This window comes from Giraffa tippelskirchi, chromosome 14 (assembly GCF_054371585.1).
Source record: "Giraffa tippelskirchi isolate mGirTip1 chromosome 14, T2T-mGirTip1v1.2.pri, whole genome shotgun sequence".
NCBI lineage: Eukaryota > Metazoa > Chordata > Mammalia > Artiodactyla > Giraffidae > Giraffa > Giraffa tippelskirchi.
In genome coordinates this window covers 57,734,335-57,755,445 of record NC_137288.1, presented here as the reverse complement: position 1 = coordinate 57,755,445, position 21,111 = coordinate 57,734,335, and the positions used below count along the sequence as shown (strand labels likewise).

The window sequence follows — 21,111 nt, the reverse complement described above, 5'->3', positions numbered from 1 at the left end:
ATTTGGGATTGGATTAATTCTTTGTCATGGAGATCTGACTTGTGTGTTGCAGGGTGTTCAGCAGTATCCCTAATCTCCACTCACTCGATGCCAGAAGCAGCATCGACCCTCCCCAACACTGCGACAACTAAAAATGACCTCAGGCATTGCCAAATGGCCCCTGGGTGAGAACCACTGCTCTAGAAGGGTGCTTTTCTTCCATGGGTCTCTTAAATATGGCTGGGTTTTGCAGGGGTTTTTGGAGGAAGGGCAGTGTGGTTGTGATTTTTATCTGTACTTTATGCCCATATATAAATCTACATCTCCAAAAGTCATACGGCCACTGCCTGTTGCCTGTTTCCACTCTACGTCTCCTCAGCATGTCAAGTTCTTAGTGAACTCAGCCTCTTCCTGTCTTAGTTGAGATTCTCCCAGAAGCAGAGCCTGAGACAAGCATTCAGATGTAGGCAGTTTAATTAGGAAGTGATCTCAGGAAATAGGAGTGAGGAATGGAGGAGGGAGAGCAAAGGAGGAAAAGCCAATACAAGGTACAACATCAAAGTTACTGCTATGAGCAGTGTTGGGCTGGGGGGCCTCAATCCCACTGGACTCTCCAAAGAAGCATGAAGAATGCCTCCCAGATGTGTCCACTGGCCCCCACAAATGTGAGGCTAGGCATTCATCCCCCACCTAGCGCAGGTGAGGTGGGAGCATCCATCCACTGCCCCCATCCTCCATTCTAGAGGGTGGTCCCAGGGCCATCTGGCTTCCCAGGTGGCTCAGTTAGAGTTTGCCTGCTAATACAGGAGGCACAAGAGATGTGGGTTCGATCCCTGGGTTGGGACGAATCCCTGGAGGAGGAAATGGCAACTCACTCCAGTACTCTTGCCTGGAGAATCCCATGGACAGAGGAGCCTGGCGGGTGTAGTCCATGGGGTCGCAAAGAGTTGGACATGACTTAGCGACTGAGCATGTACACCCAGGGCCATTAACTTCCCCAACTTCTGGGCTTCTGGGTTATGTATTTGTTAATATTTATTTTCATTTCTTAATTTGGCTGTGCTGGGTCTTAGTTGTGGCACATGGGATCTTTAGTAGCAGCAAGTGGGATCTAGTTCCCTGACCAGAGATTGAACCTGGGCCCCCTGCATTGGAAGCGTGGAGTCTTCCACTGGACCACCAGGGAAGTCCCTCTGGGCTATGTTTGAACTACACAAACTAAACAGATTCCTGTGGCTTAGAAGAAGGCTCTGGAATAGATATCAGAATGGTGCACCCCATGTGCTTGAATTGGGGGTGCCATCAACACGAGTCTAAGCTCACAAAGAACTATCATGGCTGCAGCTGAAATCAGAGGCTAATGAAGGGGATGCAATGCAGGGCACCCCAGTCTATCCCTCTGTGCTACTCGGATCTACTCACGCCCCCACAGTAAGTCTATTCAGTCACGGAGGCCTCAAGGTAGTGGTCAGGCATAACTATTCTAGTGAGAACACTTTGTACAGGAGAGTTAGTGGACAGGTTACAACCTGACTCGCTGCCGTAGCAGGTCCAGAGGCTGACACTGCTGATCGCTACCTTTCTTCTCCACCATCTATTCTAGATTCTCCTCATTGGTCTAGGTGGTTTGCCTGATGGGGTGACTCAGACCTACACCCCTGAAGAGGCTGAGCCCTCAGTGGACTGGGCCTTCCCAGCTCAGAGTTGTTACAAGGGCCCATTCTTCTGATACCACCAGGCATGGAAGCCCAGAGTTCAAGACACATTTCTGAGTGAATCTCCTAAGTTCCAGATGTCCTCTCACCTATTACGAGTGGACCACTTAGAGCGATGGGGAGAGGGACCAATTCTACATTCACCCTTGATTCCTGGACCTATGTATTCTTGCAACTAGGGACTCAGGTGCCGTAGATCAGCTCCACTCTGGGTGACAGCAACCAAACCTAGTGTCTTTCTTGAGCTGGGACCTTAGCTGAGTTTTTACAAATCATTCTATCATCCAACGAGATCCACAACTTCCAGCAATTTGATATATACCAGACCAGCAGATTCCGTGATCACATACCCATCAGCACACTTCCCTTGTCATAAGATGGGCCTCTTAGATGTGATGTTATGAGGCATCACATGTAAATAAGTAAAGCACTCTGTAAACCCTCAGATGGATGCTAGGATAGGTATCAATCCCAGGAAGGAGGATTCACTGCTCTTTCCAAGGTGGAAGGGGCCGAATGTAATGGAGCCTGTCTTTGAGCTGACAGATCAGTCAGCAATGGCAGTGACCAGCGCCACCTTGAAGGGAGGCCCTGCCTAGCCTCCATGCCTCGCTATGGCTACCCTGTTTGTGGGCTCACTGTGCAAGCCCCAGTGGCCGAGGACAAGGCTGACCTCCACAGGGCGTCACGCTGTTCAGCACCTCCTCCATGCTGGGTGGTCTCTGGCAAACATTAGCAGGAACATAATGAAGACCCACATGCTTTGTGCCCACTCCCATAGGATTGCCCACATGCTTCTCCCCCAGACCTCCTTGCCTTTCTTCTTTTCCTTTCAGGCCTGAGTGACCAACAAAGCTCCTTTGTCGTAGCCCCCAGTACAGATCCTTATGGAATACATAGACTTCTCCCATCAGAGCACACTGATGGACAGATATACTGCTACAAGTCCTGCCCACTGGGAGAGGTTCCACTCACTACTGTCTTTCAGGGCTACCCTGCTGGGGCTTTAGTGAAACCAACAGTCTGTTTTCGGCTAACAACAACACACTGAACCAGAACTGGGATCTTTCTTCCTCCTGCAGCTTGTCACAAGAATATGCTTGGTGTGAACTGAGGGAGAGCCATCTACACAATGGGGGTGTGCCTTGGAGATCTGGGGAAGAAGCCTGTGCAGCTAGCCTATTTGTGCAGCCTACTTGTGCCCCTTGGCCTTTTGCCCAATCCTAGATATACTACTTCCATCTTAGATTGAACTCCTGTTAGTGGTACATGAATGGTACAAAACCCATCATGAGCAGTTGATACCTTGGTCAATTGATGTTGCATGGTCAGGGCCCAAGAGCGTGCTGGGAGCCACTTTTCAAGTGGTGAATAGTTCTCTGCTACAGAAGGCACAGCCTTGCCTCCAAAACCTGTAGGATCCATAGCACACCCCTCCTACTGGGGCTTGCCAGAGACTCCCCACTGCATCCTAATCCAGCAAGAATACCTCTGGAATCACTGAATTTGCTGTGTTATAATGGTCCAAGCAGCAAGGCAGCTTGTATTCTAGCCTGGGTTTGCTGAAGAGCACTTCCTTGCTCTAAGTGGCTCAGCGAATGGCAACAGTACTTTCAACTGTGGTATGTATTGTGTCCCAAAGCCAAAGAGGGACATAGCACTTGGTGCTGTCTCCTTCTTAAGGCAGAGAGTACAAAGGGCAATAATCTGGCCTCATCTTAGAGGGCTATGACGTGGGACACCCCAAAGCCTCTGCAGCAGTCTCCATACCTGAGTCCTTTCCTCCATCTCCCACTCAGTGGATGCAATAACCCATGAACCTCTCTTCCTGACTCTTCCTTCCTCACTTACATGCTGAGTACCCCCATATTCTAACTAAATCATGAAGATTCAACCTCTTAAGTTGATTTCTTTATTCTGACTTCTCCTCCCTGTTCTTCCCACCACCTGAGACAGCCTTGTTCATTATCTGTTCAATTCCTACAGAAGCTTCCTCATCAAATTTCCTACTTTCGGGACTTCCCTGGTGGTCCAGTGGCTAAGACCCCATGCTGCCAATGCAGGGGACCTGGGTTTAATCCCTGGCCAGGGAACCAGATCCCACATGCTGGAACTAAGAGTTTGCATGCCACCCCGAAGACTGAAGATACTATGTGTCACAAATAAGAGCCAGTGCAACCAAATAAATGAATAAACATTAAAAAAAAAAAAATTTTCCTACTTCCAATTCCCCATTTCACTGCTAGGAAGAGCTGCTTCCTTCTCCTCCATATACTTTAGGGTTCCCATCATTTGAGGTACACCTCCATCACATATATTTAGATGTTCATTTTCTGACTCAAAATGTAGGCTTTTTGAGGGTAATACACGTGTTCTATTGGTGGAGATCAACAGCCAGAGCATCTGTGAGATGCTAGTAAGGCATTCAAGGCCCTTTGCCTCATGGCTCCCAACTCCAACCTCCAGCACTCACCCGCCTCCCCGCCAGTTGCAGTTCCTCCAGAGCCATGCTTTCCTTCTCACCTCCATGTTGTGCCAGAGCTTTGGATCAGCATCCACCCACACCCTCCACCTTCTATCTCCCCTGACCTCACAGAGTTCCTAACATCCTGCAAACTTAGCTCACCAACACCATCTGCAGGAGCTCTTCCTCCATTTGTTCACTCCACCGCAAAGCTGGCTCAGGGAGCCTTCTTGTTTCCACTGCACTGAGCTCTGTCTTACCACTTGTCAGGCTTTGTGACAATGATTTGTTACACCAGATGGAGTAAGTTACCTGAGGGTGAGGACTGATTTCCAGTCACCTTTGTGTCCCTGGGGTCTGGCCCAGTGCCTAGAACATAACAAGTATTTAGTATTTGCTGCACTAGTGAAATCTGCATGGTACAGAAGCAGCAAACTGGCAGCCTGCAGGCTAAATCAGGCCTGCAGACAAGTTTTATTTGGCCCACACAGACCCTGGCTGAGCTAGGTCAAATAGGATTGATTCAGGTTACAGAGCTGGTGAGACTGGTGACACGAAATTGGCCTCTATTCTCTCCAGACTGTCTAGCCAACCGGAGTGATGTACTCAGGTAATACACCAGACCAAGGATGAGCGTGACCACAGCTCCCTGAAGTATCTATCCTCTGTCCCTTACAGAGACACTCCTGGAGTTCGGAGGTTTCAGCAGCCTACAGGATGAGGAGCAGACCCACCTTCACTGTAGTGGTAGGCCTGCAAGTATATTCCCTTCATAGATGAAGAAGTTGAGATCCAGAGAGATGGCTGACCCCGGGAGGTCACATAGCTTGTTAGCAGTTATGGCAAACCTTGGGACATTCTAATTTTCACTACCCCATGCCAGTTATCACATACCCAAACTGCTGATTGCTTTCTTTGAAGCATTTCACTTCTGAAAAGATGTTCCAAGAGTTTACCTTTGTGGCTATGAGATTGTTAGCAGCCTAAAGACAAGTTTAATTTGGTCTACATGCTTCCTGGCTGAGCCAGCTGAACAGCGTTGATTGGTGCAGAGTTGATAAGATTGTTGCCATCGACTTGGCGCTGGATTCATTTACTCCTTAAGACAATTCCATAAGGTGAGTACTCCCATCCCCACTTTAAATGAGTTAGGAACTTGAGGCACAGACAGGTTAGGTGAATGCAAGACTGACTTACTCACAGTATATACTAGTTTGGTTCTATCATTTGTTAAAATAACGACACATTTCAATCGTAGTTGACCTACGCCCTAGCCCTGGCGTACCCTTCCCACCATCCTGGTCGCTCCCCAGGATCTGCAGTCCAGCAAGGATAGGGTTAATCCGATATCTGCCACAGGAACTTGCTTGAGCCCTACTTTCAGTGCTGGTTCTGACTGGTTGATGCCTGTGCTGAAGATTTTGTATGTTTTACCGCTGAGTGCAAGGTTCGCATTTTTAATGGTATACAACTTTAATGTCACAACGAACGAACGTATGCTGCCAAGAGCCCAAAGAGCTAATCAGCAGAATTCAGCCCTCTACTTCGGGAAGTGGAAAATTACTAACTAGATGAAACCGGGTAACTGGATAACCCAGCACTACATAAAACTAAGGTCCTAAGGGTGTTTTCTGCCTCAGCATCCGAGGGACACCACAAACTCTCAGCAGTGACAGCGACTCTCAGGAGCTGGAAATCAAGCGAGGAGGTGGCAGTTGCAACAGAATCTCACAGAGGGCAGCGGCATGTCTGGAGAGAAACTGCCCCCACTCTGACCCCATGTGATTCACCGCCCAAAGGATGCAGTGAGGGCCACTGTAGTGGGATGTCAGCTGTCAGAAATGGGTCTCTTGCGATGGCTGTAAGCTTTCTGGGCAAAAACCTGGGGCAGGTCTCAAGAGCTCCCGGGCAATGGTCCTGACCTTGCCTTGAGGGCAAACACTTATATTTCAATAGGGAATGAATGGTTGGTTTCTTGCTGAATTATCTTCAACCTCAGCAAGCCGCCCCTCTCCGAGGAGGGTAGATCCCCAGCTGAACTTGTACCTCAGGGTCAGGGTAGGTCACACCCCATAAGAAAGTTGATCATGCCCGCCTTCAATTACTGTCACGTTTAACCATTTGAGAAAACAAACTGTTTTCCGAAGTAGCTGTACCTTTTTTATATTCCCGCCAGCAATCTATGAGGCTTCTGATTTCTCTACTTCCTTACCAATGGTTGTTGCTATTTGACTTTAGTGGTCCTAGGGGGTGTGAAGTGATATCTCACTGTGGATTGGATTTGTAGTTCCCAGATGACTAAAGATGCTGAGCCTCTTTTCACGTGTTATTGACCAACTGTATCTCTTCCTGAGAGATACGTCAATGAGTTTTTTAAATTGGGTTTTTTGTCTTTTATTATTGACTTGGAACAGTTTTTATATAGTCTAGATTCAAGACCCTTATCAGATATAAGATTTACAAGTATTTTTTACCAATTCCAAGGGTTGTCATTTCATTTTCCTGATGTTGTCCTTTGAAGCACAAAATTGGTTTTGTTAAAGTCCAAATTATCAAATTGCTGTTGTTGCTTATGGCGATATATCCAAAAGGTGTTGTGGACATTTAACAGGAATCAGCTTCAGATCTTACTCATTTCCATTAATATCATCTGCAATGTCATAAAGAACTTTTATTCCTTCTACTTGAGACCAAAAACAATCTTTAATTTTATTATGAAATATTTAACATATACATAAAGGTGCAAATAATAACATACATCTGTGTCCCCACTACCCAGCTTAAGAAATTCTGCCAATAAACTTGAAATCCCTGTGTCCCCTCCCTACCTCCCCATCCAAAGGCATCCATTACTCTGAATTTGGTGTTTATTATTCTCTTGCATTTCTTTATACTCCTACTATGTGTGCATCAGTATTTTACCAAAATGTGGTGTAACTTCGTCTTTTTTAACTTCATAAAAATGGCATCATGTAGTACATATTCTGCAACTTGCTTTTTCCCCCCACTTCACAGTGTTGAGGTTTATCCATGTTGATATAACTAATTTAAGTGTATAAATATTGCTCTAGTTCATTAATTTTCACAGTGTCTAAATGTTCTATCAATACAATGTTTACCTAGTCTATAGATGAACATCCATGTTGAAATAGACAAAAACTAGGAAAAACTAAACACCAACACTGAACATCTCTGAGCACATAAACCAGTTCCTTTAGAACCATGGCTTTCCATATCTTACTGCAATCCACAGTTAAAATAAAAAAAATATATTTTATATCTTGACCCTAGGTACACATACATATATTTGTATGTAGATGTTTATCAGTATATAACAGAAGTTCTGTGTAACAATATTGTCTCCTGTTATTTCTATGTTGTTAATATCTTCTTAAATAAACAAAGATGGTTTACAGACACTGAACGGATTTCATGACTTCTCTACCTAAGTTACTACCACAGTTTAAAAGTTGCTCAAGGGTATTATCCCAGATAGTGTAACTGCTGGGTCTTGGGTATCTCAGCCAGCTTGGGCTGCCACAAAACACTACAGAGAGTGGGTGGCTTGAACAAAAGACATTTTTTCTCACAGTTCTGGAGGCTGCAAATCCAAGATCAGGGTGTTGGCATGGTCGGGCCTGGCTGAGAGTCCTCTTCCTGGCTTACAGACAGCTGCCTTCGCACTGTGTCTATTCTTACATGTAAGGCTGAGGTCTCCTCCTCTTCTAAGAAGAACATGGATTCACCACACCATGGGGGCTCTGCCCTCATAATCTCATATAAATTTAATTATCTTTCAAGGGTCTTACCTCCAAATAACCTCACATTGGGTAGGAGAGCTTCAACATATGCAAGGGAGGGAAGAGAGACCCAGTCAGTCTGTCTGCAGCTTAAGGTATACACATATTCAGCTTTTTACTAGACAATTTCACTGTTTTCCAAAATAGCTGTAGCAAATTATGCTCAAACAAGCTGACAAGTGAGCTGCTACTGACCTGCCTCCTTATTGGATTTAACTGTAATCCTAACTGCTTCTTCATATGTGGAATGGTGTCCTGTAACATGTATGCATTTCCATAATTAGTAGTGAACCTGAGCATGTTTTCTGTGTTTATTGACCATCTGTATTTTCCTGTTCCATAAACTGTGAGACAGGGAATCTGTCTGCAGAAAGAAGGTCCATGGCCTTCCTGAGCTGGGGCTGAGAGGCAAAAGCAGGTGTGTGGTTCTGATGTTTAAATCTGTGACCACTTGCCTGAGAAAAAAGGCAACCAATCAAACATCTTCTTGGGAAAGACTTCTTCCAATTCAGTTCAGGCCAGAACAAAGTAGAATCAGCAGCAATAAGAATGAAGGAAAAATAATATGGAGAAAAGAGGTTTTTGCTTTTCTTAAAGTTAGAAAGTCTTAATTTGGACCACAGGAAAAAAAAAGTCTACTCTTGCTAAGTCAAGCTTTGTAAATCTGGACATATTATTCTGCTGTTCTCAGTCTTCCAATCTGCAAAATGAGGATAACAATCTGTACCACTTCTTAACCCCATGTGGAAATTTTGAAATACATATTCTTTTAAAAATTTGAACATAAAGAGTTTGTAGAAATTCAAGGTTTTGTGAGTGTTAGTTATCCAATGCCTTCAAAAAACTTGTGAGATGACAGAACTGAAAAACAGCCTTTTGGAGTGAGCCATTCTCCTGTATTACTGCCTGAAAAGCGATGGCTCTGCAGAACAATGAATTATCCCCTAAAATAACACAGCCCTATCTTTCGAACTAAGAAAAGAAATTTTAGAAACGCTCCATTTTAAGGCATAGAAATCAAACCCCTTAGCAGTCAGATAGTCTTTCTGGGGTCTCCTGCACACTGGTTCAGGCTTTGTAGTTATCAGTCCCTCTGCCCTCTGGTCTGATGTCCCTTCTTGTACTGCAGATGCAGATCCATCCTAAAGTCAGATTCGCCTGCTTCAGACACAAGCCCAAGTGTAAGGGCTCAACTGTCTACAATATTTCACCTTCCCATTCTTAAAACAGAGCAATCACAGAAAGGAAACAGAATGACTCCTCTGAGGTGTCAATTATCAAAACATAAAGGAAAAAACTGGTACCAGATAGTTTCCTTTGCCAAACAATAAGAAGTGAGATCAACAGAATTTACAACCAAGAGATGTACCCCACCTGTAAGCCAGGACCTATGAGCAGATCGAACCAGCTGCTGCCGCCACCTCCTTTCCAAGGGTTGACTTCACTGCCGGCACTCGCTCTCATCCTTTACTCTCATCCACCTACCAAATGAGATCTCAGGGCTTGGCAGAAAGGAAAGAAGTGGTGAATCCTTGCTACACAAAGGGATCCTTGCCTAAAGCCATCTCTACCTCGAAGGTATGCTATCCACAAAGCAGTGCAATGGCAGCTGAATTGAGCCAACAGTGTCACAACATTGGCTGAGCTACTGGATGCACTTTCCACATCTCGATGATGTTCACGATAATCACAAGCATCTTTTTCTGAGTTCATTGCTCCTTCCAGTATTTGCCACTGCCTTCTTCTATTCCAGGCAGATTCTCCCAGTCAAAGCTCCACTGTATAGTCCAGGAACTTCTCTAATTCTGTAAACCAGTGCTCTCAAATACACAGTCAAGGAAGTAAAGAAAATCATCCCTTATCAGTAACCTAGGAGAATCACTCTTTTATAGATCAGCAATATTGTTAAAACAAAACCTAAAAGAAATTCACTGTATTACTTCAGTTGCAAAATTGGAGTTGAAGAGTATTTAGTAAAGATTTATGTAATTTTTCTCTGTTAAGACTAAAGTTATAAATAGCTGTCATCTACTGCGAAAAACATACAAATAAGGGCAGGCTCTCTAGTGGCTCAGACGGTCAAGAATCTGCCTGCAATGCAGGTGATCCACTCAAGTTCAAAATGGCAACTCACTCCAGTATTCTTGCCTGGAGAATCCCATGGACAGAGTATGGCAGGCTACAGTCCACAGGGTCGCAAAGAGTTGGACACAACTGAGCGACTAACACTTCTACCTTCAAGAGAAGGCAAGGCCAAAAGCCAGAGTAAGATAGAAAGAGGAAGTCAGAATGACACTAATTACTAGCCACTGATTATTTTACTTACTCATGCCTTGTCTATACTTCAAAAGCAGCTTCCAAGGGCAAAAGGGTTCAGAAGCACGACTCTTAAGTAAAAAAATTTCCTCTAGAGCCCAAGACAAGACGTTTCTCATAGGTACTAACATGTCTAGGTCTCAGAGACAACGTAGTATAAAAGAACCATTTTCAAAAACTAAAAACATTTCCTGATAACAGATCTCTTTCCAGTGCAAGTAGAACAAAAATTCGATGAACATGAAGAGATCCAGGTGTAAATATTTAAATAAACACAGGCCTTACTCTCTGGTTCCTCATTCTCCTTGATGCAGAATTACAAAAGTAACAAAATGCTAATCCAGTAGTTCCTATCGTTTTGATAACCAAATTAAAAACCTGAAAATAGAACCAAATTAAGAGGAAAATTCTTTAGGTTATTTTTGAAACATTCTATATTTGCTTCAACCAGGAGCAAAGTGCACACAGTCACGGCATCTTACCCTGGCACACTGAACTCTGGGAAGTAACTGTCAGCTGACTTTTGTTCCCAGGAGCAAAGGGGTCAAGCGCTAGGGAGCCTTTAGTCGACTGTGAAATCTCACTGGTTCGAACTGGAACGGGAAGTGGGGGCTACAGGAAAGCTAGTACAAAACTATTTTTATCTAGATCTAATACACCAAAGGCCACTTGCAAAACATTCTAGGAGTAGGATACAGCTGTTGCTTGGAAAAAAATCAGGCAACTTAAACAATAAGATCTGATAACAAAATATAATTCACTCTCACATCCAAAAGCTAACTTGGGAGCTGCTCCAGGCACTATCTAATTAACTGAAGCAGACAGGAAAAAAAAAATCCTCAGAAATTATCTTTGTTTAAATACACTCTATTTTATTTTGTCTTAAAATAGTTTAACCTTTATGCTACAGACTTATTTCAAAAAACAGAAAATCTTATCTTGCACCAAAAAATATATATATAACACTCTGTTTTATTTTTTTTTCTCCAAAGACCATTAAATACTAAATGGAAACAAAAACTAAATAATGAACGTAAAGAAGAACCAAATTCTATTTTAAAAACTAGAGTTGCACATTTTAAAACATTAACTCTAAGCAATGATTTGTCGTCACTGCATCAAGTCCACGCTCCAGCAACAGCAGATCTGTTAACCACCAAGTGCATTGGTTCCTAGCCATACAATGGCTAACATTTCATTTTCACGGTAAGAGGAGCAAAAGGCTTTAATGACCTTTGTACTCTTTAAAAAACAAAACAACAACAAAAAATTATTTCCTAGTTATCCAGTGATTTTTTTTTAAGATCACTACCCCTTTAAAACTTGTTAAAAGAATAAGAAGTACGTAGTGTTTTAAATAAAATGAAAAATACAACAGCATTGGACTAAAATACGTGATTATTTTAAACAAACAGTGCACAATCTGAGGAAGTTTGGTTAGGGCGCAATCATTTTTATATATACATGGAAGTCGCATCATACACATACTGAAAAACAGGGATTGGGGGGAGTTCTTTGCCTTTAAAAAAAAAACAAAAAACTTTAAACTAAAAGACAAAATTGTGCCCCCAGCATTTTCAAGAACCTTGTGACACAGTATATATAAAAAGCAGGCAACAAATTAGTTTTTAAATTACCTATGGTGCTAATTTGCTAAAAGTAACAATGAACAATTGACTAAATTAGCAAATTAGATGGTTCATATTCACAACTGGAAATAATGAAAGCAGAGTTTATGGGATGCTCAGTTGCTATGAATAATGGAGTCCATTCAGTTTGGCCCCTTCCATCAAAATGAAGCAAGCAGCAATTACGTCTGGAAGGGCAGTCATGATGATGCAATAGCTAAGTTACCACTCTGTGGTTACAAATTGAGGGAAGGGGGGCACTCAGCCATGTTGGTGCCGTAAACCAATCTGTGACCAAAGTGTACCATTTTAGCAGAGATATTACTTTGAAGAGACTGTGAAGTATAAAAGTGTTTATGCTACCAAATGCAAAACTGGTTAGAAAAGATCCCCTTTAAAGAAATTTTAAATGTCAGAATATTTACCACAGAATTTTATCATTAATAGCTTGCCAGAAACCACATCCCTACTCTCCTGGACCTGGCAATGAAAGAAGAGTTGAAACACAGTCTCTCTATACTTAGTCAGTAGGTGGAAAAGTCTCAAACTAGTAGGGAGAAAAGCTGACTATTTCCACCGTCCCTTCCCCTCCCTGCTTTCTGCATCTTAATTTTTGTTCTGGTGCACTAACCCAGGTAGTCAGGGTGGTGGAAAAGGGACAGGTAAGGGCAAACTGTAACCCAATGCAAAAGCAAAAAGCCAGAAAAGAGTTTGGTTAAAACTCCACTCTCTGTTCCCAACCCACAGTGCATACGACACACTGAAAGAATTCTCATTAAAGGATGACTGTTAGGGACTAAAGAAAATATGTCCTGGGAAATCACCTGCTATATGGAAGTGAACAAAACATATACTGCTAATGTAAGAACAGGTAATGAAAAAATGTTCTTTAAAATGGGGCTCTGGGGAATTCCCTGGCAGTCCAGTGGTTAGGACTCTGCGCTTTCACTGCTGAGGGCGTGGGTTTGATCCCTGGTTGGGGAACTAAGATCCCATAAGCCACCAGGCATGACAAAAAATTAAATTAAAAATGAAATAAAATGGGGCTCTGCCCTGATACTGGAAGGAAAATAAGCTGCAAAAACTTCAAGTCATATAATTCACTCTATTCTTTCCCCAATGATATTCCTGGAAAACACAGACCAGAAATTGTACATTTCTGCTTTGTCTAGCATTTTAATTCAAGTCAAAAACAACGTGTAACAGTAAAATTCAATAAATTAACCCTAAAGCAAAATGTGAAGGTCCAAGGATACACCAGTAGTGAATCTGCAGAAAGTCCTATTTTGCTCTGGCCTCTGGGTCTTTGGTTTTTGCCTAGAATTGTGGCCATGTACGAGGGGCTAAAACTGGAGGTTCACGATCTCGTCAAAAGCCTGATCTATTAAAAGTAGATACAAAGGAAAATAAAAAGTTGATGAACAACAGAGGCCAGATCAAATGAGATGTTATCAGAAGAGAACACATGCTTAAATATACTCCCATAGATGGATATACAGCCGAACTAAAACACCAGGAAGAAGGGTGAAGGAATAAACGAGTCTTAACAAAATACAGAAGAAAAGGCCAGGCAGGTGGAGCCAGGCAGACTCTGACTCACGTGCATGTGGGGGTGTCTTGCTCAATACAGCAGCCCCACAGCACCACCCCACACAGTGCCTCATGCAGAACAGGCACTTGGTAAATGTGTGTCCGCTGAATGGAAACTGAACATGGTAGTTCTCATGCTCTCATGATAAGGAAGTGCCACCAAGACATTTGGGAAGGGAAGTAAAGGGCTATAGCCACACTGTATGGTGAAAATGGAAACCAAAAAAAAAAAGCAAACAAAAACTGTGTAAAAACACAAAGTGAGATCTTCTATGCCAGTATTACTTCACTGTTCCCTGTGCACAGTATATAGTGTTCTAACTCTAGGTATTGCTTGTAAAATAATTCACTAGTAACTACAACGTTATAGGAAAAAAAGGTAGTAACTAATGCCATGAAACTCCAACACCGGCATTTCCTGAATTCCCTGAAGCTCCTACTACCCCTTATAATTCCTGTTAGATACTGCAAAATCTACAGTGCCATTAATGTGCTTCACATCTGATTTTTTATGATACATTTTGATCTTTCCACTTTTAAAAGGTAGAGGAGAAAAATACCCAAATACAGCATCAGGTCAACTTCAGCTCAAGCATTGAACAGTTGTTATGCATCCTTTTTGGAGAGACTAGCTATGGAAAAAGGCATTGTACTCTCAGATTTACAAGTGCCCATAGCCTTAGAAGTCACACAACTTTCATATTACTAGCTATATACTTAGGCATAGTCTACCTAAGTAATAGGTTCTGTTTCTCCCATTGAACAAACCAGGGAGGGGGAAGGGATCTCTCAATACTCTCTTCAGATGCTCAAACCTCATGGTGGGTATCTATCTGAAATGCCTCTGCCCTACAAGGAGATATTTTCCAAAGGGTTATGAATTATTGCAACAAGGAGATCAACTAAGTCACCTTAGCAGTATTTATAAACACAAAGAGGGCATGTTAATTATTTGGGTTGTGGGAAGTCAGCCAGGAGCAAAGTCAGGAAAGAAGGCAGAAGCCTTAAGCTAAAAGAAAAAGTTAACTTCTGTCTTCTATTTTTAAGGACAGGTTTTCAATGCACATGCCCTACTAGGTGCCAATAAGAACCTGACTAATATGTGTGCAAATGCCCTAAGATAGGAGTGCCAATGGGTGGGCTGACAGTGGTCAAGTCTACATATTAATTTTATTACACAGAAAAATAAATACAAGACTCAAAAACTGAAATCCATTTTACCTGGTAATTCAAATACCATTCTAAAAGGAGGGCAGAGTTTCCTAAGACTGAAAGTCACCAAGTAAAATGAAGCTGTCTAATAAAAGTCATCATTCTCATATTCCTACTGAGGGAAACAAGAAAAGAAATTCTTTTCTCTGTGATAAGTTATTTTCCTAAGTGACTTCTTTTAATTTAAAAAAAAAAGGAGAGGGAAGGAGAGCAATTTTCCATGAGTTTTTGATTATACAAATGCCACAAACAGCTTCTGAGGCTGCAGCTATGACAATGAACTTCCATGTCACAAAGAGGAGGAGGAGGAAGTAGAAGGGAACAGTGCAGAGAAAACACAGTGACATTGTACTACAGTAGGTATTTACGTCTGCTATCCTCATCCAATGTAAGGTCAACAACTTCTGCAGGTGAAGCCCAAGTCTGCTGAGGCGTCACAGCAGTCCATGACTGTGTTTGCCGGGCGCTAACATACTGTGTGCTGGAGCCGTGCTTCCACGAAGAAACACTCTGAATCACACCTCCTCGAGGATGAACACACCTGCAATTGAGAGGAAGCATGGTGAATCCTACCAGAGGAAAAAAGAGAAGGCTATATGGCTTCAGCTGTATTAATACTTTTCCTAAGATAAGCCTACTACACAAGTTCATAAAACCCACAACCAATATCCTTCTCCCTTTCCCTCCTTCCCTCTATGTCTGTCTGTCAGTCTCCCTGCCTCTCTCAAGTGTAGCCTAAGAAATGCCAAAAGCCTTGTCTCAGTCACAAGCTCCTCAGTTATGTCTAGATCTGTTACTGATAATGGACAAGAGTTGTTTCTCTGAATTCATTTAAGTCTCTGGGATCTGCAGGATAGGACAGCATATAAATCCGAAGCAAAATTAAGATGCCCAGACAGTTAGTCTGAGCAAATGAAACAGTAAGAAATATAGGTGAAATCTGTTCTTAAAATAAGTTCCATGCCATATTTGTTAACACTGCTTTCAAAAACAGCTAACAGTAATACTCCTTTTACAGATTAGATATCTAAACGTCTATATAAGTACTAGGTCATGAGTTAAAGAGGATTCCCTGGTGACTCAGTGGTAAATCTACCTGCCAATGTAGGAGACATGGGTTCGATCCCAGAGTTGGGAAGATCCCCTGGAGAAGGAAACGGCAACCCACTCCAGTAATTCTTGCCTGGGAAACCCCAGGGACAGAGGAGACTGGCAGGCTATAGTCCATGGGGTCACAAAGAGTTAGATACAACTTAGTGACTACACAACAACAACATGAATTAAAGATCAATTTTCCTCATCTTGAAGGTGACAACAGAAAAATCTGGCTAGTTCATCTCAAACACTTATGCTTTAGTTCAGTGAAAATAACAAGGCTGAAGTACTTAGCTTAGATTCTCTAAAAGTGTTCCATAAGAGTGACAGAATTGCCAAGCACATATCTCAAAAGTTCACCGACTGGGAGAGAGCTGTTTCAGAAATACGTCCAGATTGAACTGCACATTCCAGTCAAGTGAAAGAACCATGAACCTCCAGGATGAACCACGGAGCAAGTTTTGATTCAAACGAGAGGAAAGCAAGCAGCACAAGCTATCACTGCTCCTTATGCCGTCACATCTCAACTGTAAGGTCTGTACTATGCAACACACGTGAGAAGTGGCAAGTGGCATGATTCTAACCACACAAACTACTACAGTGGATTGCGAGCAGCTGTTCTGACAACCTGTATACAATGAGTGATGCTTAGTCACTTCAGAAATCCAATTTCAATTCCATGCCACCTGCACCTCTAGGTTCCAAAGAAACATTAGAGTAACAATAGGCAAAGTTTATTATAAGGAATTCACGGCGGCTGAGAGGTTCCAAGGTCTGCAGTCAGTAAGCTGGAGGCCCAGGAGAGCCAATGGTGTAGTTTCATCTGAGACTGAAGGCTTAGAAAGCAGGAGAACTGATGGTGTTTTGGTTTGAATTTGGCCTTCTCAGGTGGCTCAGTGGTAAAGAATGTGCCTGCCAATGTAGGACACACAGGAGATGTGGGTTGGATCTCTGGTTGGGTTAAGACCCCCTGGACAAGGAAAGAGCAACCCATTCCAGTATCCTTGCCAGGAGAATCCCACGGACACAGGAAACTGGTGGGCTATAGTTCGTAAGGTCGCAAAGAGTTGGACATGACTGAGAGTCTGAGTGTGCACACACAGACAAAGTTAGCTATAGAACTGCCCCTGAGAATCCTTAAGATCATGGAAAGAGGCCCAGCTCCTACAAAGTCCAGCCTGAAAAGGACTCCCTTCCCAAGAGAGGTGCCAGATCCCTTGGGGCCAGAGAAGGGGTAGAATGTGGACTTGTTATGGTTATCAGAGGGCCATCATCTTTCCAGAAATGAGTCAAGCAGCTACTAACCCAGAGGCCACCATATTTTCAAAGAGTAGCTAGTGAAAAGCATTAAAATAAGACACACAAAAACCCAAAGTCTAATCCAAATCTGTCCACTCTTTAAAAACACTGAGATTAAATGATCAAGTAGTCATGGAAGAAAGTCAGTCAAAGGAGTCCATTCAACATTTTCAAGAAATGGTTTTGATGACCGATGACAACAGAATACCAAAATTATTAAGTAGTTTCTCCACATTGGACGCACCCAACAGACCCATGACATAGATGTGGAAGCTATTATCCATACTCTGACAGGGAAACTGAGGATTAAAGAGATTACATGACTTGTTCAGGGTCACACTGTTTGAAAGTGTAGGCAAGAGAACTTTAGGCCAAGTCTGATTTCTGGTCCAATGTTTTCCACAACATAATGTTGCCACTTAACAAAGGTGTGTATTAAACTGGGTAAGGCAAAACACAAAGGAGTCAGCAGAGTGCAAAGACAGGCCCAGACCAACAATTTAAAAATATAAAGTTCTTCAACAGTTCAAATGCTTGTTTATACAAGCAGTAATTGAAGTAAAAGCTGGTTGGAAACTTGGAAAAATCAGGGAATGAAGAGATAGCAAAAAAAGTCAATGTAATCTCTGACAGAACTGCAAGAAATAATTCTGAAATAAAAGCAATATTTACTCCCAACTATTACCTTGCACTGCTCCTAAAGTAATCAAACAATGTAACATCAGGACATCAAGGAGTGGCTTTAACAAGGACCTAATCCAATCTTCCCATTTTACAGAAGAGAAAACCAAGACTAAAAGACAACTTCCCAGGGTCTTAAGAAAGTAAAGCATGGAACTAGAACAAAATTAGGTCTCCTCTGGGGAGTTTATTTCCAACTAAATAACTATGTTTTTCCCAGACTGCACCTGAAGTATTATACATTATGTTTTATTATAAGAAGAACTGCTTAGCCCCTAGGAATAATACAATAAAAAGCAAAGCAGATTCTAGAAAGTGTCTACAGTAGGAGAGTGAGAGATTTAGAGAGGATATTTATTAATGAGGAAAGGATGAAGGAGACATAATAAGGAGATAAAGCATTTCTTCAGCTATATAAACTAAACCACTTCTGTAGTTACATCATAAATAGCTCCAGTTACTGGAAAACAAATTGGGCTACATTAAGCAAAAAAGAAAATTTACTGGAAGTCACCTTTACTTGAGCATCTCAAAGAATCATCACTTCATGACAAACAGAAGGGAAAAAAGTGGAAGCAGTGACAGATTTTATTTTCTTTGGCTCCAAAATCATGGCAGACAGTGATTACAGCCATGGAATTAAAAGACGCTTGTTTCTTGGAAGGAAAGCAACGACAAACCTAGATAGCGTATTAAAAAGTAGAGCCATCACTGTGCCGACCAAGGTGTGTCTAGTCAAAGCTATGGTTTCTCCAGGAGTCATGAATGGATGTGACAGTTGGACCAGAAAGAAGCCTGAGCACCGAAGAACTGACGCTTCCGAATCATGGTGCTGGTGAAGTCTCAATCAAACAAGGCAATCATAAAGGAAATCAACCCTGAATTCATTGGAAGGGCTGAAGCTGAATCTCCCAACACTCTGGTCACCTGATATGAAGAGCCAACTCATTGGAAAAGACCCTGATGCTGGGAAAGATTGAAGGCAAAAGGAAAAGAGAGTGGCAAAGGATGAGATAGTTGGATAGCATCACTGACTCAATGGACATGAATCTGAGCAAACTCTAGGAGGTAGTGAAGGACAGGGGAAACTGGTATGCTGCAGTCCATGGGGTCACAAACAGTTGGAAACGACTTAATGACTGAACAACAACAACCAATCCTCTCACTCTGTTTCTCTTCAAAATTTTAGATTCTCTGGATAATGTGATGATCCTTTCTTTGGTCAAAAACTTCCCTGTCTCCTATTAACTGCAACTGAAGGGCAGCTGCCAAAGAAGGGAGAATCACCATGGAAGGCAGCTCCTCCATGTACACAATTTTGAGAGCATAGTAAGAACCATGAATCGTTTTCTAGAAGGCAAGTTTTGAATGGTCATTACTACACAAAACAGAATAATCTGCTTTTTAAACATTTAAGTAATTGCTGAGGCATCTGTCAGGAATGTTAATAAGATTCTGAATATAGGCAAACTATCCTGTTAGAAGTCAGGATAGTAGTTATGCGGACAAGGTGGGAGACAGGGGGACGTATAATTACGAAGTGGCACAGGGGACTTCTGTCTCCTGTTCTGAGTGCTGGTTACCTGGGTAAGGATACAAAAGCTAGAACGCAAACTTAACAGTTTTTCTCTGTGTTATAAGCCAACAAAACATTCAAAAACTTTTTATGATTTAAGACCTCAACCACCTTAAATAAAATGTAGCTAGGAGATGGTTGAGGATAGAACAAGACTTTTAACACATTTTTTAAAGTACAGGGGGAAAAAAGGTCAAGCTCTATTTTATAAGATGGTACATTACAGAATAACTTAGATAAAAAGGAAAAAAAATTTCAGGAAGAAACGGGACAACAACAACTGTTATTAACCCCACAGAGATGCCCTATAAAGGAGGATGTGAGGGACCTCCCTGGTGGTCCAGAGGCTGGGACTCTACCCTCCAAATGCAGGGGGGCCCAGGTTTGATCCCTGATCAAGGAACTAGATCTTGCATGCAGGAACTAAGATCTGGTGCAGCCAAATAAATAATAAAAATACATTTTTTAAAAAAGAAGGAAGTGAGAAGTTCAAAATTTTGGAAGGTTAACTAACATAAAACAGTTCCATGTATTAGCACATATCCTTTTTCTATTATGAAAGATATGGGGTGGGAATATGCTCATCTGTTTTACAATCGGTCCAATCAGATTCTAATGCAGACACAAGCTTTTTCCTCACAAAGCATTTAATCTGCATATGACTGGCAACAGGTCTACAAAACATTTTGAGTCTTATAGCCAAGAAAAACTGCTTAGGCCTCACTTCCATTTCCCCCACCAATCCACTATTTATAAACAATACGTTTTGATAGAGTAAGTTCCTGCTCTTCATACACTAAAACCAATAAAGGCGAGACTTTGGAGTAGAAAGGAAGAAAACACAGAAAGAGGGCAGGCTCTGATGATGATCAGCTGTTGATACAGTTAACTTACTATTCTAAGAAAACAACATTAAAGATTAATCATTTTTTGCTCTCATTTACAGATCCTGAAGGTGACCTCTTAGATAACATTCCTACTTATTTTTCTGAACTGAAGGAGGAGTGAATCCTTGTAGCTTAGGGGAAATGCTCACCCACCCCCCTTGCTTTTTTAGGGTTAATGTCAGCCAAGTGGTTCTAGGATACAATCAGTCTTAAATGCAAAAACCTTCTCACACTAATTCTTCTGCTGACGGGTGAATCAAGATTAACCAATGACCACAGGACCATGTTTGCGAAAGGAGGTAACAGTCTGATTATTCATAAAAGCTTCAGAAACAAGTACTGAAAGAACTGTTCCAACACAGTTCCATAACAAAAAGACCCGTGCCACATGCATTCATCTTCCCAGGGGAATTACCAAGGAGGCTGGTAGAAGGAAAGAAGGAAAAAGGACAAAAGATAAAGAAAACTATTGGCAAGAGGGTCATAACTTAAAACTTATGGCAAAATTAAGTGGGTGCAGAAGAACCAGAGATTTTAGAGAAGTTCCCATCTCACTAGCAAACAGCATCTTATAAAACTGGACTGTCCAAAAATAACACCTAGAAATGACATGTAGACAACTACAAGAGTTCATCACGGCAATCCAAGGCAGCCATAAAAGATGCATTCAAGTTAAGAAAGCATGCTTTCTAGCCTATAACTAGAAGAAACACTAAGCTAAGTGTTTAGTGAATCAGTAAGCTAAGTGAATATGTCCAAATCTAAAATGAAAGAGCAGGGAAAGACGTTAGCATGCAAGAAAAGAAAAATGACTGTTTATTGAAAAAAAAAAAAAAGGGCACGTCATAACCAGAATTACTGAGTGCAAA

The 21,111-nt window shown here is 42.0% G+C and overlaps 1 protein-coding gene across 4 annotated transcripts in view; it reads right to left on the bottom strand.

Annotated features, from left to right (window-relative positions):
- Nucleotides 1-11,125: 11,125 nt before the first annotated feature.
- Nucleotides 11,126-21,111, bottom strand: part of ARK2N (arkadia (RNF111) N-terminal like PKA signaling regulator 2N) — an 84,870-nt gene continuing 74,884 nt past the window's right edge. For all 4 annotated transcript variants that reach the window (XM_081563349.1, XM_081563351.1, XM_081563350.1 and 1 more), the window contains one exon: nucleotides 11,126-15,245. In XM_081563349.1, coding sequence (XP_081419475.1) covers nucleotides 15,056-15,245 — 190 coding nt within the window. In that variant the 3' untranslated portion in view covers nucleotides 11,126-15,055. The remainder of the gene's footprint in view (nucleotides 15,246-21,111) is intronic.